Source organism: Pollicipes pollicipes, unplaced genomic scaffold (assembly GCF_011947565.3).
Source record: "Pollicipes pollicipes isolate AB1234 unplaced genomic scaffold, Ppol_2.1 Scaffold_4219;HRSCAF=4965_pilon_pilon_pilon, whole genome shotgun sequence".
Classification (NCBI taxonomy): domain Eukaryota; kingdom Metazoa; phylum Arthropoda; class Thecostraca; order Pollicipedomorpha; family Pollicipedidae; genus Pollicipes; species Pollicipes pollicipes.
Genome location: NW_023596448.1, coordinates 22,470,403 through 22,487,633, shown reverse-complemented (window position 1 = coordinate 22,487,633; position 17,231 = coordinate 22,470,403). Strand labels below are relative to the sequence as shown.

Here is a 17,231-nt window from a genome sequence, read left to right as displayed (position 1 = left end):
TCCATGCGTCCGCATTCGGAGCTTGCCAATCAGCTGACTCCAGCCCGACCAGTCCTGATTCGCCGGCCCACTTCACACCGCCCGCCAGTCCAGCCGTGCTTTCGAAGCCCGTCCCAGCAGCGCGCGGCCCTCACTGGGCTCCCATAAAGCGTTCGCGGGCAACACGCGGCCGAGAACAATACTCAGATGGGCACTTCCGAACGCGTCCACCGCGTCACCGCGTCAGCCACACACTGCATGCTTATGTCAGACTTTAGGACTCTCCCCACTGTCCTGCGGTGGGCTGCTGCTCTTGACCTGAACCTTGATGCCGCCGCTGCCATCTGTCGCCGCCGCGCGGTGTTGAAGCCTCTTCTGAAAGCCGGCAGGTCGTCGTCGTCACGGAATGTCGTTGGATCCCTCGACAAAAAGCCCCCAGGAAACATTGCTGCCCGTTGTGAAGGGAAACCGACAAAACCATTGCATCACACCGCATGATTATCACAATGAATGTGTAATGAAAGGCAGCTTGGAGGCTCAAACTCGTGATTACCATCCATCAAACAGAATGATTGCACTTAGGCGACTCAGCTCTAGCAATCGTCACATCAATTCTGCATGGCGTATGGAATTCTTGGCTAATATGACGGGAAAGGTACCGCGGCTGGAAAACAAGCACAGAGTCCTGTTTGCGCAACAACACAACTCGACGTGACCGTCTCGCCCGCGCGGCGGATCGGTGTGCGCGAACTCGCGGGGTATACACAAACAGACTAAACATCCCAGCTCATTTGGCATCGACGCCAGCGGACGCGTCAGACGAGGTCGAGCCTACCTGGAACAGACACATGCAGACGAGACAGCTGAAGCCGAGCAGCAGGAGGCCGGCGCCGGTGTAGATGAGGGTCAGCTTGTGGGAGCCGACGGCGGCGTCCGGCGCCAGCTGCACCAGACCGACCACCAGCAGAGTGGTCTGTAGACAGATGCGGTCATTGTCAGCAGCGGGCACTGGCGTCAGCAGCAACATCGCTCACCGGCCATTGCACTCTGCAATATCACCAGACAGGTGCAGGTAATGGAGATGAACGATGATGGCGCTGTTGCTGTTGCTGCTGATGGTGATCATTATCATCATGACAATATCATTAGCAAGGCCCACAGCCGGTTGATGTCATAGTAGCCCGTGATATCACTATTCAGTCACAAACCCTGGACAAACTAACATAATAGCCTATCCCTTCCTGGTTTACTCCTTTGTCTACGCGCACTGCAGTCCTTCACACAGCCCTGTTCACATCACACCAAGCACGTTATTCACACACTCCAGAAGCCGTCAGGAAAGCGTACGCTATAACTGTTTTAAATAACACCAGCACTGCCCCTTTGGGATTGTTTTAAAGCATTAACACTGATTTCTCGTAGTAAGCCTTCCAGAATCGTGAATGTCCTCCTCCGCGACGACCCACGCCGCTCTGAGCCCCGTTATCTACTTCCTCTTCTGCGACAACCCACTCCGCCCTGAAACCTCGTCATCCACGTCCTCCTCCGTGGCGACCCACGCCGCCCTGAACCCCGTCATCTGCTTCCTCTTCTGCGACAACCCACTCCGCCCTGAAACCTCGTCATCCACGTCCTCCTCCTTGGCGACCCGCGCAGTTCTGACCCCGTTATATACTTTCTCTTCTGCAACAACCCACTTCGCCCTGAAACCTCGTCATCCACGTCCTCCTCCGTGGCGACCCACGCCGCTCTGAACCCCGTTATATACTTCCTCTTCCGCGACCACCCACGCCGCCCTGAAACCTCGTCATCCACGTCCTCCTCCGTGGCGACCCACGCCGCTCTGAACCCCGTTATATACTTCCTCTTCTGCGACCAACCACGCCGCCCTGAAACCTCGTCATCCACGTCCTCCTCCGTGGCGACCCACGCCGCTCTGAACCCCGTTATATACTTCCTCTTCTGCGACCACCCACGCCGCCCTGAAACCTCGTCAGCCACGTCCTCCGTGGCGACCCGCGCGGCTCTGACCCCCAGCAGGACGAGGACGACGATGACGTGCAGCAGCGAGAGCCTGCCGCACAGCATGCCGCAGTCCCAGCTGCAGGGCTGCTGTGGCTCGGCGGCGCCCGGTGTCTCGGTGGTAGAGAGGCGAGACGGCGACAGCGCAGAGCCGCTCGGACCTGCCGGAGGGGGCGGGAGAGGTCAGCCGAGCGGGGCGGCGCTGGTCGTGCTGGGGTCGGGACACCGCGCAGCAGTCGGCTAGGGCAGTAAGAAGCAAGACAGGCATTGTGCTGTGAGACTTTTGCTGTGGTTCTGGAAGCGTCTGTGCGCCCTGGCGGAGCGTGTTAAGTAGAAGTATCGTACTATCCGGATCGTATTAAGCGTGTTAAGAACGTGTTAAGAAGAAGTATCGTACTATTGAACTGTCATGCATATCACTGTTTTGCCTTGTCACGTTTCTCACGCATGTATGCGTACGCTAAGGGAGGTGCGTGCCCTGCGCTTCTCAAAAGTTAAGTCGTTTAAGTTGTTCAGTGCATTAGCGAGGGACATTATTCACATAGACAAGACGGTAGTATTGGCCTTATTCGTCGGAAAAACTAGGAGAGTGGAGATATGGTTATGTCGATATTTCGGCAACATGCCTTTATCGGAACAATAGCAGAATAGCCCCGATCATGGTGATCTCCTGCTATTGTTTCGATAAAGGCACGTTGCGGAATATCAACGTAACTATATTTCCATTCTCCGGGTTTTTCCGAGAAATAAAGCTAATACTACCGTCTTATCCAGGCTAAGTCATGTACTTTAAATTTTAAACAATTAATTTAAATACCATTAAAATGTCATGTGAGAGCTTATCCATCAGTTGCTAATGCCATAAAATTCAATCATTAAATATTTTAAGACCAGGAAGCATTCGCTTTAAAGAGAGGACCGGCCACGTCTTGTTCGAACGATCCTACGCTGCTGTTTTCAACTCTCCAATGAAGGGCATTGGGTACCTTAATTAGTGTTATTTTCCATATGCCATTTGTATAATCATCATTACCATGATTTGTATCATTACACTTACTTGGGTATATATTTTTCGCATTTTCGAATATATCTGTACTGTCTTTATGTATTTCTTGTATGTATTTTGCAAGGATGTTGGTGCTGGAAGTGAAGGGTCGACAGACAGCGCCGTTTTGACTTGGCGGATGGTCCAGCTAGGGAACCGTCCTGAGTGCTAGACTTACCTGATCTGTCCCTTGCGTGGACATGGCTAATAGTTTGCCCTGATTGGTGAGTCGACATGACCCTTGGGTGGCCTGCCTCAGCTATGGGGATGACCTGGCCTGACCTGTCAAACTCTGTGGGTCTCACGTGGCTAGTGAATCACCCTGGCCAGGGCCGACCTAGCCCATGACCTATCCTCACTCTGCGGCGACTTGATCTACGACCCGTCCTGACTGCAGGACCCAGGACCCTGACTGCCTGACCGTCCCTGATCCGTGACATGCCCTGGCTGCGCGCCTGACCTGACCGGTGACCTGACCTGACCTAACCTGACCCAAACATGGCTCTGACCTGGCCGGTGGTCGATGAGCAGTGTGTTGGGCCTGCCCAGGCGGGTCTTGTCGTCCGCCTTGGCCTGGTGACCCCGCTGGTGCCGCACAGCGATGGCTGGCATGGCGCCGATCATGGTGACACCCTGCGGAAAACAATGCAATTAAAGCTTAACAATGCGGTCGTCCTGTCGGTCAGAGCTGAAGCCCTACCAGCACGCAGCACAAGATAGACAATGGAGACCAAATGACAGACAGGAAGAATAGGTCAATGCGTATTCTCAGTCCAGTACTGCGGCGTAGATGACCTCATCGATGTCTGTAGAATTTCAGTAGAATCGACCTCCTTGCGCAGCTGTTTCAGTTCTTGATCGCCTACTGCGGTATGGTAATTCCAGGCTCTCATGCTCCATTCCCTTCCATTACTCCACACCTAGTCGGAGTGCCTGTGCAAAATACATCACCTCCAACGCATGAGCAATCTCAAACTTGGGTACCTTCCGTTCCCCCTCCCCCCGAGTGCATGTACATAACACTTCCGATAAACCAGGAGAGCTCGCTCAAACTGGTCGTTCACTTGTCACATCTCCAACTCTATTCAACAACATTCAAGTTGACACAAATTAGAAAAAAAATATTCTGGCGGATGTATTCCGGAATAAAATTGGTATAGTTTGGGCCTGTGGATGGCCGAGGGGGATGGTCTTTGTTGAGGTTGTCGTCGGTCCATCTCTCCGGTGGCACCACCCTCAGTCCTCGTGGCACCACCCTCAGTCCTCGTGGCACCACCCTCAGTCCTCGTGGCACCACCTTCAGTTCTCGGCAGTGTTTGATGAGCTATCGTAAGATGCATGTGGCTCAGTCCTGTGCGTGATCTTCATTCAACCGAATCGATGCCGCCTCCCATACAAAGCCTTTGAGTTGGCTTAAGGATATACTAGCTGCTACCCAAGGATGTACTAGTCCAATTCCAAAAACTGTTCCGAACGAGTCGATTTTGGTGACAAGAATTTGATCGCTTTTTGCTCTATGACGTTTATAAAAGCATTCGCTGGACATGTTTTTCACAGCAGCATGTTCACAAAGCTGCACGTGACCCTCCCCCCTTGTCAGATTCACTGCATATTCAAAAATTCCTGTGAAGAACTGTTGATACTAAGATATTCTGATGAATACACCAAATTAGCAAAAAACAAAACAAAGCAAAAGCAAAGCAAAATCGGGAACCTACGATACTGCTTGACGTCATGCGGCATATTTTCCCCGCCTCTGGCTCACTAAACTGTGTTTTCGATCAAAACAATGGTGTGCCCCTCGCAAAGTTCTGTATACGCCCCTGATTTTTATAACAAGGCTATCCAAGCAGTCCGTGATGAAAAACAATTGTTTCATATTCATATTTACTTTTGACGCGTCTCAGCAATGATACAAACACAAAGCTGCGACTCTGCGGCCCTCAGTTTGAAAGCCATTTACATTTCAACTCGTCGAAAATAGTATTGAGCTGGGGGACAATTCTGGCTCAACCAATAACCGAACACGGACGGGCTATGCTTTTCAGCAACGTGCTTGCCTTGTCCGATCATCGGCGCGCGCTGGCGTGCAAAAACACCGTTGCTAATATCCACAAAGGTTCAAGTTTCGCCTACAAGTGCGCCCAATCAGAAACTCTAAGCCTGCTCGCTGACGCCTCTAAGTGACGTCCGCAGGCTTCGGCTCGCCACGTCAGCTGGGCGGCCAACTGGCCGCGACCTAGCGGCAGTTTCCGTACCACGTCGCTGCCGCGTGGAGCCGGCCGCCATCGATAACATAGATGGAGTTATAAACCATTATGTCAAAAGTCCCGAACAGTTTTCGGCTACTTTGCAACTTTAGGGTGTTTACCTGTTATCTGCGACTATAAAGTTCGGTAAATGCCTGTCCGGTGACAGGCTTCATTCTGAATGCAAATTAGCAGAAAAGTTTCTGCTTGAAATCAGGCTTGGTACAAGTTTCCGCTTGCGATAAAGCTTTGTACAAGTTTCTGCTTAAGATAAAGCTTTGGACAAGTTTCTACTTGAAATAAGACTCCATAAATTGGTGATACATCAGTTAGGGGCCGAGCATAGGACCGCGTGGAGCTGGTCCACGGGACACGCGAGGCGGGAAGTCCGCGGTGCTCCAAACACCGCGGCGTGTGCCGCACCGTAGCATAAGGAACCTCAATCCAGCTGAAAATGTGCGTTAAAAAGCTCACTACATATGCCTCCATTGGAGCTATGGCTGCTGAACGGTGGGCATATGAGATGATTGACACTTGGCTATCACACTTGACGCCGGTCTTCCGGTACGAGTTCAAAACAGAAGCGCGCCATGATGCTCGTGCTACGTCATGGCCAGCTGCCAGTACTCCGAAACCGCGCTGACTGGAAAAAATGACCATCAGGCCGATGCTTTCATATCAATTTCCCAGGTTTCACACCAGTGATGTTTGTTTGGCATCAACCCCATCTAATCTAACATACTCCAGAAACACGGCTGAACTTTTTCATTACCCGCGCCGGTATTTGGTCGAGCGTATGGCGACACGACAGCCAACTGCAGGCCGCGGCCTTGTTGGAGGCCAAGAATATCCTCACGCCCTGACGCCTGCTGACTGGTTCACCGCAACTGAGAGACTGACCAGTCAAGAGCTAATTATTATGAAGGTATCAGGTTCACTGGTATAGTTAAAAAAGAATCGAAGCTTGAAAGATGCGGTCGCGAACCACTGCGAGGGAAACATGCAAGGAAACCATATGCGTCAAATTGTATCCAAATATTTTTCATTTTCATCGCGCGGTAAACAACTCAGCGACATATGACGTTGAAAGTTAAAAAAATCAGGCGTTTTTATCGTTCTATCATCACAAATTATTTACACTGACCATAGCGTGATACCGTGACCACCTGAATAGACAGCTCTAAAATAATTTTTTCACTTGAAATACGCGAGCTCTTCCTTTGCCCGCCGGTTCACAAAATGTGTAAACTTGAGCCACCACCTCTAAATTTTGAGGGTAGGTATCAGACTAATTCCTGGGAAAAACGGGACCTTATGGCCGGACAGGTTGAGCCTTGAGACTTCAAGGCCCCTGCACACATGTAGCGATGGCCAAAATGCATGTAAATCGCTGAGCTATACACAAGGGTGTGAGCTTAAGCTCCGGCCTGTAGATTCTTCACTCTGTTGTATATCACCGGACAATTCTGCAAATAATCGGCAGTAAAATTCGACGCCCAAGTACATGTATTAACTCAGACAGTGGTACATTAACACGGAAGAAGATCAGAAAGCAATGTATGGAGGCAATCAGTGTGATCTAAAGAATAGGAAACTTTGAGTCTTCCTTTGTTTCAAGGACGCTAAGCAAGAAAGCAGGCATGTGACGCAGTTCAGAAAAGCAATATCAACCCCACGTCAGCATGGTGGCAATATCCGGCAGCCGGCTGAGATTTGGTTTGGCTTCAGCGCACAGTGCAGCGATCACTAAAAATCTTCATCTAAAAATTATTTTAAAAAAACGGTTAGTGCAGCAATTACCAAAAAAAACTTCAGCTAAAAAAATGTCAAATAAAATACAAACAGTGCAGCGATTACCAAAAGTATTCAGCTAAAAAGAAAATCTTCAAAAAAAATACTGGCAGTGCAGCGATCACCAAAATCATCAGCCGTGTGATTTCTCTGCGCAGCATGGCGGTGATAGAATATCTCAACGGCGTCAATCACACTTCCGTGCAAATAGCACAACACGGACGCCATCGTGTACCATGCATTTGATTGGTGCGTTATTGGCTGGGGACATCTCGGTGCCAGCACATTGGTACATCCAGCGACGCGATCGGAGCAAAACATGGAACGGCACACCACATCACTTCAAACGGCCCACAAAACTGAAAACACCCAATTCATCCCAGCCATCCACGAACGCTGGTATGGCATATGCAAATATGATGCATCACGGGGGTGTGCCGTTGGCCACATTGGACGCGGTCTACACGCGGTGAACAGCAGACAAGCAGTTCGGCTGCTACGATCGAACACACCACCACACAGCGCTATGAGCGCGAAGCACAGCGCCTCGTCATCCGCTCCAGGTGCACAGCAGTATGGAGGACATCCGCTGATGATACGTCAAAGCTCGACATTAACAGCGTGTTGGCTCGAGCGCAGATATCTAACATGTTAAAAGGTTAGTACCTTGTGAAGCGCAATTGGATTAGGCGCTTGTCGGTGAAAGGCCAATCCTGTTCATTCGATTTCTTCCAAAGGCGTCAAACCGTAATCAAAAGAGAGCTATATATATATATATATATATATATATATATATATATATATATATATATATATTGGACACTCCACTCCAAATGCGTTGGGACCGCAACGCTAAAAGAAGATAAAGCCAGCCTGTGGTTTGGCACATGGGGCAGACCAAACTATCTCGATCGCCGCATATCGCACTATTCGCTGCCTGGTCCGACCAGAAGCTATCAGCGTGACCAGAAATATTCAAGCTCATAAAAATTCCTCCCGCCAAAACCTTGAAGTGATGGACCAGACACCCAACAGGTTTAGTGCAACGTGGAATAAACGAGGTTCCCACGAAAAAAATCTTGTACGATATGTACCTAGCATTCAATAAAGAGTATCATCGGCCAAGATACGTTACCAGGTCAGTCACTGCGTGTGTCAACATCGGGAAGGGTATAATGTAGTAGATAGTCTTTGCCTCAGACCGATGAAGCCTCATGCAATTCATTTTTGTTCATAATTTACCGCATGCCTTGGCGGCATAGGTTGGGTCGTATGTCCTAGGATGTTTCTTATTTGGGTTATACAAAGCAGTGCGTGCGCACAATGACTATGCAAGTTTGCAAAACGCTTTCGTTAAACGCTCACGTATGGCTTGGAAATTTATGGGTGCAATGATTCCTTTAATGAAATGTATGCCCGACCATTTTGTGATCTGATTCTTTTCTGGAGCCGTGGTTGTCTTCGTATTTCCAGGATTCATTTTTAACTGTTTTTGTTAGAAGACCAGTGCTCAACACACCTTGGCTTATCGGGCATTCGGAAACCTCAATAATTATTTGCACGGCGTCTAAACGCATATCCGTTGCAATATTTTCCAAGCAGCTATCCCCCACAGAAAATCATTTTAACCTGGCCTCTTCCCGAACCCTGACGCGTCACATACGTTCCAAATCAGCGTAACGTTCGCTACGCAAAGACACACGCCGACCGTGCTCCGTCGTGTCAACCAATGGCAGCTGAGAATTAAAATGTCAAGATGGCGGAGCCCCATCGCGAAATCCCTGGTTCCCGTTACAGCTGACATCGCGGTAGAGCGTAAACAGTTCAGAGCGTGAACAGGACAGAGCGTGAACAGCAGAACCTTACTTGAACAGTGAGAATGTATTGAACTTGAACCTTACCTTACTTGAACAGTGAGAATGTATTAACTGGGGCAATCCGGCTGGGAGCTTTTAAACATGACCACCTTCACACAGTCATGAAGCTTCCAGAAACAAAGCGATAATCTCTTTGAAATTTGCGCTGCACCCATGATAAGCTTTTATGTACAGATGGTTCAATCGGTCGTCATTTTTCTCTGCAATGCTGAAATACAAGCAAAATATTGTCTTTGCATTCGAATAGACCAGGGATGGTCGACTTTCCTAATGGCCACAAAGCTGTAAGCTTTGAACTGAACAAACCAGGCCCTGAACAGCACTGAACAAACCAGAACAGCACTGAACAAAATCAGGCCCAACAACTTGGCATCGCGGCGACGCGTGAGCAAACATTTGGCTTAAGTGGGGTTAGAGAGGGATGGGGGCGGTAATTACATTTGTCAAGTCTGGGTAGGTCGATGTGGTCAACTGGCCATACATTCCCAAGCGAAAGTCACGGATCCGCCAGCCTGGGGCGTTTTCAGGGAGTGCTGTCAGATATCGGCAGCCATCCAAGACCGCGGCTCGAAACCAGCTGTTCAGTGGAACTAATGCATGTTCTACAATTAACTAATATAATTCCACATTGTTCAGTCCTCAGCGCGCCGGAAGCCGACCCGGCCGTGGCCAATGCCGCCTGGTCTGAAACCAGTTTCAAATACAACAACTGTGACCCAAACTGGTCTTGACCACAACAGCTGTGACCCAAACTGGTCTTGAGCACAGCAGCTGTGGCCAAACCGGTATCGAATGCAACAGCTGTGACCCAAACCGAGAGATACCAAACCATAGAAGCCACGCATACGTGGAGGTCAGACTATTGTTTCCAGAAGCCATCAAAATATTTAAGCTTTCGTGATACTTTTGTCCCAGTTAGCAAAATCCCAGATCATCCATCAACCCATTTTGTCAGCTGAAAATCCAGAGCTGTCCGAAGTCACAGCCAGCCAGTTTTCAAACGATGTGAGCCTCTCTTGTGTCAGTACGCGAAGACGGCGTCACTGAACCTCTGCTTGCCAGTCTGTACGGAAAGACGGACTTACCAAGACGTTCTTACACGAATCGTACCTACTGTCATGGGTGTATACAACATCTTCAATTCGAACTTTTAGTTCTTCAGACGAAACCTTTGCATCATATACTGATATTGGATTGTCATCTCCATCATAATGTGTAGCTTGCACGTTCGTTACCACCCTCTTACGTCTCTCACCGCCTTCTCAGTCATTCACCTTCCTCTCATATCTCTCACCCCCCCCCCCCCCCACTCACGTCTCCCATCGCCCTCTTACATATTCCACCAACTCTTACGTCTCCTCTTACGTCTCTCACCACCCTTCACGTATCTCACCACATTCTTGCGTCTCTTACCATCCTTCCATGTCCACGTCTCTCATCACGCCCTTCACGCCTCTCACCACACTCTTGCGTCTCTCACCATCCTCCCACGTTCACATCTCTCACCACCCCTCACGTCTCTCACCATCTCGCCCGTTCCATGCCGTACAGGGCGCCCCATGCGCATCTTCGCATCTTTGGTTACAGGAGTCTGGTGTATCCTGCTACTAGGATGAGATGATCGATTATAAATTATTTGTTGAGCGCCTGGCTTCACCGAAGTGATTTCTCAGAATAAGGCCGCTGGCCGCATTAATCTGACCCATGTAATTAGATAATTTACAGCATGAGTCACTGGGCACAGGCGCCACACCATCCAGAGGCTTGTGCGCTTCCACTAGCTGCACTGATGGTAGCATCATGCAGCTCCCGGCAGCAGCAGTTAATTTCTGTAACAGCTCTGCTCCATGAATTTTAAGACATTCGCACACAATCCGATCAGTCGTGATTATCCCTGAAACATCGCAGCAAGCAAAATAGAAAGCATTTTTTTCCAATTTCCAAGGGGAATGAAATATTTGCTTGGTGCGAAAAGCTGTCCAAAACTCGGCATAGATCTTGACAGCCCGGCGTCGCAGCGACACAACACGAACACCGTTTGATTGGAGAAAGGACAGTCACAGTGGAAAAACGGGGCAATACGTACGTACATCAGCTGCGCGCGCTCGGGGACAAGCCATGCATGTGCCCGACGCCTCCTGATAAAAGCGTTTCGTTCATTTCAACCACTGATATTCATTGGTTGTTGCCTGCTTTAGGGCGTTGTTTGGGACGGCGCCAGAGCTCGACAAACAGCGCAAATGAAGGCGTGGAATTAACCCTTGGTGGGGCGAGTGGTGGGGTAAATGTTGCACATCCAAAAATCTCGGCAAGTTCGATGCTCTCTGACCCCGAAGGTCACAGAGTGTCTTACGTGAACGACCAGAATCAGAGCCAGAAACCCGGCCAGAGCGCGACCGACGTCACCTGCTGGTTACTGGTTTTGAATACATCTTACTGTGCGTGAAACTGGGAGTGATGGGACCATGGCAACTACGCATGAATACGGTCAGGTTTGCTGTGACCAATAAGCATCCAAAGTATCGGAAGAAAATAGGGACGAGTGGCCTCAGGCACGCAGCGCTCAATAAATAGCCCTTTCATGCAAACACAATTCGACGGGAATCTGATTTGGTACCGATCCTGAAATTCACAATAAAATATGGTTACAACGAGTAAAACCCAAGGCTTGCCGTCAGAGCTATCAAAACATAAGTGAATTTTTACTATGGCGGAGTTTTTGTTTCATAATCGTGTACCTATCCGTCATTTCACGTTTGCAGTACTTTATGATTTGGCGCTATGGGACCAAATACGGAAACATAAACTGACGAATTGTTACATGATGACGAAACGAAACACTTCCGTGTACCGTCCACCGGCTGTTTTGATACGTCTGGCCACAAACGATGGGTTTGACCCCTATTTGCCCTTTTCCTCGCGCATGTTGACCCTTGTTTGCCCCTTTCCTCGCGCATTTTAAAATTTTGTGCCTGTGAAATACAGCGTGATAAAGATGGGTCCCAGTCGCATAACCTGACGCGTGAATTAGACTAACACGTAGCAAACGTCTCAAATGTACACGGATCCATTTGACGATGCGTACATGTGTGGTCGTACGGCCACATGACAAGCCGGTGTGGTTTGGCTTATACATGTGGTATTGCTTATTTTTGGTTACTTTTATCGATTTGTTGCGGCGTAAGTTACCTGAAACAAGAACCGAACCATGATGGTAATTGCTGAAGCATTGCTGTCGTCAACTGGTTGCAGTAACTGGTCGAAGTCAACGGGTCGCAAAGTAGGGGGCTCATACGGAAAAAGCAATAGTCGCATATATGTAGCATCGATAGGAGTTGGGGCCGTGGTGGGAAACAGCTGTTCTTCTTCAGCTGTTTAGTAAAACCTCGGGAGCATCAGACTTCGAACCAACCACCAACTACCTCGGCGGTGTTTGACTTTCTGTTGCTCCACAGACTCAAGGTGTTTTCTTTCGTATCATGGACAGCACCATGCCGCATCACCAATAACCATGTCTTGGGGCGAACTGTTAGCATAGGCACACCGATATAGCCACCAGCCAGGGACTGGTTAAAGTTCGAAGACTTCATGCATCGATCGACCACCGCCGGTGGCCTGCCTCGAAATGAAACAAAGTTACAAACGGCTGCGTCGTCAGATGTTTTATGTTCCAGATTGCACGGCGTCCGTACGCGAACAGCTGATACCTCACGGCCGCGAGCGATTGCTGGCTAAACCTGTGCGGCGTTTAAGTGATACAAATCTGACGCCATTCAAGTTCGATACAAGGCTTTGCAAGAGACTGATAAATCCAACCTCGAGACCGGCATTAGTTTTAACCCAGCGGAAAGGATTGCGATAGACGCATATTTCCTTTAGCCATATATCAAAGGCAAGCTTACAAACGATCCGAGTCATCATCGGCTGCAGCCCATCTACCGAGTTTTCGCATGAATCAGCCGAACAAATCTAAACCATTGGATCCGTATTGCAAAATTTACGGATTTGTTAGATATTTCCGACAATGTAGGGAGAGGCAGGCTTTTTCCTTTGGATCATTCAAGAAAAAAAGCCCATGAGGGGTGTACAGATGAAGTCCTCTTCTTTTTTGCTCACATGGGAGAGAGAGAGAGAGGGAGAGAGAGAGAGAGAGAAAGAGAGAGTGAGAGAAAGAGAGAGAAAGAGAGAGAGAGAGAGAGAGAGAGAGTGAGAAAGAGAGAGAGAGAGAGAGAGGCTGGAAAGTAAAAGGTAGAGACGGGTCCAAAACACCGCCAATCGGGAATTAGAGATTAAAACGTGGGCATTGAAAATAGCTTGTAAAACGAGTTGCGAGAAGGTTTAAATATGCTGTGATCGCACGCATCAGCAAAGAGCAATCACGAGACTCGTTACCGGAGTTCGTATAAAAGGATCTGATTACCTTGGCCAATTAGTCTGATTAATGGCAGTAGACCAGGCAACTAAAGGTAACGTCAAAACATAACCGTTGCGTTATTTTTCCTGTGTCGCTAATGCAAGCTAGTGTTAATCAACTTTTGCATTACATTTCAGTCCCGTACTGATGTGTGACAATGACAGTACCAGTGACACACTCATTCGGTCAGTCAGTGTAGTAACACCAAACGTATAATCAGACCCAAGACGACACCGATGGGCTGGTTCAGCTACCTTTTGATTCTAACAACACTGTAGTTGGTGTACGGTGGTTACCAGGCGGCAGAGATGGCAGCACTAGTGATACCTGTTTTGGCAGAACTGGAGCGACATGAATGACGGACGGTTGCCATGCAGTTGGTACGGCTGTCAATGAGTGTGTGCAACCGTGTAGCAGGATTTTTGTGTGAGCTTGGCTTGCCAATTTTGCTATAGGTGGCTAGAAGTTTATAGATTTCAGTCGGCATTTTGGAGGAAATTGGTCATTTCAGTTACTTTTTGAGAAAACATGATCAAATTATAGGCTCAAGAATACGTTTTGTCAATATTTGGAGTGCCTAACGTGAACACAGTCCGCCATCTTAGGGTTGGAAACCAGGAGTCATCTTTCATTATTCAAACTTTGTCGCTGCTCTTACGTGCGTTGGCCAGGGACCAAGACCACGCTGTACAACAGAGTAGAACGCCTCGATCAAGCGAGCCACACTCCCGAAGCAATTTCGGAGCCCACAAAAGGTACAAAAAGAAGGATTCAGACACAAACAAAGTCTCAGCCCCGCGCTTTGGCCGTGTACTGCAACGCAGGTTCCAAGCCAGCAAAAGCGGCCTTTGCTCCGACGGGCGCGCGCACAAGCGCTTGCCGCCCAACGAGCTCCAGCGGACACGCGCGGACAGCGGCCGCCGCACAAACACAGCGGACACGCGCGGACAGCGGACACGGCGGACAGCGGACACGGAGGACACAGCGCGAGGAGGGGCACGGCCGAGTGCGCCGCCTCCGAATCGGGCCGACGCCGGCCCGGCGCTACACGCTGGCGGCCGGGCCGTTCAGAGAGGCGTCCCGCCGGCCGTCCATCACAACACGCACGTCGCGCGGCTCGGCGACCCCCAGCAGCGCCGCCTGCGAGTCGCCCGAGCTGTCCTTGCCGAGGCCGACCGTCTCCTCGGCGATGCCGGCCAGCGCCGCCTCGGCGTCCAGGCTGGTGGCGGGCGTGGAGGGGGCCGGGCTGCGCGGGCTCCGCGAGGCGCGCCGCACGCTGCGGCCGTGCACCTCGGCCGCCAGGCTGGCCTCCGTGTCGCGCATCAGCCGGCCGCCGCTGCGCGAGCGCGCCAGCCGGCCCGACACGTACTCCTGCAGCGAGTCCTCCTCGCGGCGGCTGATGACGCGGTTCACCAGGGTCAGCACGCCGCCCAGCACGACGAAGAAGGTGCCGGTGCCGACGAGGTCGTACGCCTCGGCCTTCTCCATGTAGCCGGGGATCATGGCCGTGATGACCATGAGGAAGCCGATGAAGAGAAACACCAGGCCGATGTGGAAGAGCGTGATGCCGAAGAGAATGCTGCGTGAGCGCGCCGGTGCCGGCGCCGGCTCCTCCTCGACGAAGCCGTCGCCGGTAGAGGGCCGCGGCGTCACGCTCTCCAGCGAGGAGTTGGTGAGGCGCCGTTTGCGCTCCTCGCGCCGGCTGCGCTGACGACGCAGCGCCACTGCCGCCTGCACCCCGCGCATCCTGGGTCACAGGTCAACGACACACACCACGCCCCACCTGCAAAGGGCAACAAAACGTGATCACCGGAGAGGCAACACACGGCGGCTGGTGAGCGGAGGACGAGGGTAGGCGCCAGGGTGAGGCTGGGCGTGGGATGGAAGTTAGGAGCGGTCGTTGTCAAAGTCAGAGTCCTGAAATCGGCAACGTTGAGTTGGCATGCAAGCTTATAAATTTCTACGTAAACGGCTTATTTTACTGAATGGGGATTGTATATCAGCCAGGCACCCAGGCTCAAGCTACGAGATTACGAGAGCACCTCTTTTCCTGGTTTGCCCTCTTTTTCCTCTCCACTGGTTCCTCAGACGCGCCGCCCTCTATGCTATAGGCACTCCAGTTTTGGGGGTTACGTGAAGACATGATGAAGAAACATGTTAAGTGAAGATCCTACTTTGCCGAAGACATGATGGTGCATATGGTAGTGAGACTTTTGATCACGCTTTCTTTCGGCTTAACTGCAGCTGAAAGAGAGTGTTCCACATTTATATGGGGTTTTGAACTGAATTAGCCACCTTGAAGACCTTTTGGTGCTGTTCACAACCCTGCACTTCCTAAGACCTAAGCTCTTCTAGTTTCTGAGCTCTGCGCCCGCGAAAATGGGGGAGATACATCGGGGATAATATTTCAGTCACTTCAGCATTTATAACGTTATGATACTGTCGTTCAAATTCTGTCATTCCATAAACCATGCGCCGATCAAGGCCAAAGACCGTATAATTGTCGAGGCGTCCATAACTGGCGTCCATCAGCGCGATTCTCAGATATAACGGCCGTCAATTATCCTTCAATCAATGTTGTGCAAGGTACGATGACGTAATCAGACCATGACGCATTAAGAAGCATGTCTGTTAAGCAGAGAATTGTGATGTCTGTAGCAGTCTTCTCCACCTAAAAAGCATATCAGTAGTTATAAGTAAGCCTGTTTCATCATATCTGATGCTTGCTATAATGTCTTTAAATGTAAAACATTCCTCTTGACACGATATCATAAACAGATTTGGCTAGGGGTTCCTCGGATTCCTCGAGTGTCCTCATGTCGTGCATATTTCACTGTGTCGATATTGGGCAAACCTCTGAAATCTGATGCTAAAGTTCAATGATCATGGTGTGGTTAACTCATCGCTTGACTCCTGATAGCCCTCGCTCTCCATCATGAATCTCAGCAACGCCTTCGTATGCTTTTGTCTGAAACAACTACAGCAGTTTTGTCAGCTTTGAAACAATGTGAACGTGTTTGAAGTGTTTTTTTTTCAGCCGCTGTGCTCGCCCCGTGTAGGCGAGCACGTTGTTTTGTTTGAATATGACGCCAGTCATGTCCTACCCCACCTTCCTTTGATTTCCGGGAGCACTGTTCACCGTTTGTTACATCGCTTCAGTGAAAGACTTTTCGGGAATCTCTTTGACACAGCAGCCTGCATTGACAGTACGCTTTTGCGGCACCATGAGTGGAATATCATCCTAATTATATCTCCATTCTCCTGTTTTTTTTTCGAGGAATAGGGCTAATACTACTGTCTTATCTATGTGAATAATGTTCCTCGCTAATGCACTGAACAACCCACGTAAATCCGCTGAATTTTGGCTATTTGGCCAATCTGCATTTCGTGAGGTCTAGTGAGCACTTCATGTAATAGTAAACAAATGTTCTGGCCATTTTGTAGCCCTTTGTTTCAGCTTGACAACTGCTTTTCGCACGTTTCAATTTGACAACCGCTCTTCGCACGCTCTGGCTTCTCTTCAGTGTGGCTTTGGCACGGACAATGCCACCCACTCAGTTGACCTGAGGAGGTAATCTTGAGTGCCACTCGTCATTCCGAAATTCTCTGTGCGAAAATCTTCTCTGACGTGTAATCACCGCACGGTGTGGCAGCCCGTGGTCGTCCGTGCAAGCACCATCCCGAGAGAGCGAGAGAGAAAGCGAGAGAGAGAAAGAGCGAGAGAGAGAGAGAGAGAGAGAGAGAGAGAGAGAGAGAGAGAGAGAGAGAGAGAGAGAGAGAGAGAGAGAGAGAGGAGAGAGAGAGAGAGAGAGAGGGGAGAAATACGAGAGGGAAACAAGAGAGAGAGAGAGAGA

The 17,231-nt window shown here is 50.0% G+C and overlaps 2 protein-coding genes across 2 annotated transcripts in view; both read right to left on the bottom strand.

The window, feature by feature from the left end:
* Positions 1-246: 246 nt before the first annotated feature.
* Positions 247-17,231, bottom strand: part of LOC119095013 (uncharacterized) — a 52,369-nt gene continuing 35,384 nt past the window's right edge. The window contains exons 2-5 of the mRNA XM_037217920.1: positions 3,556-3,679; positions 2,011-2,162; positions 815-952; positions 247-354 (exon numbers count right to left, since the gene is read on the bottom strand). Of these exons, the coding sequence (XP_037073815.1) occupies positions 247-354; positions 815-952; positions 2,011-2,162; positions 3,556-3,670 (513 nt within the window). The 5' untranslated portion in view covers positions 3,671-3,679. The remainder of the gene's footprint in view (positions 355-814; positions 953-2,010; positions 2,163-3,555; positions 3,680-17,231) is intronic.
* Positions 14,167-17,231, bottom strand: part of LOC119095012 (uncharacterized) — a 4,400-nt gene continuing 1,335 nt past the window's right edge. The window contains exons 2-4 of the mRNA XM_037217919.1: positions 14,668-15,124; positions 14,485-14,583; positions 14,167-14,190 (exon numbers count right to left, since the gene is read on the bottom strand). Coding sequence (XP_037073814.1) covers positions 14,167-14,190; positions 14,485-14,583; positions 14,668-15,124 — 580 coding nt within the window. The remainder of the gene's footprint in view (positions 14,191-14,484; positions 14,584-14,667; positions 15,125-17,231) is intronic.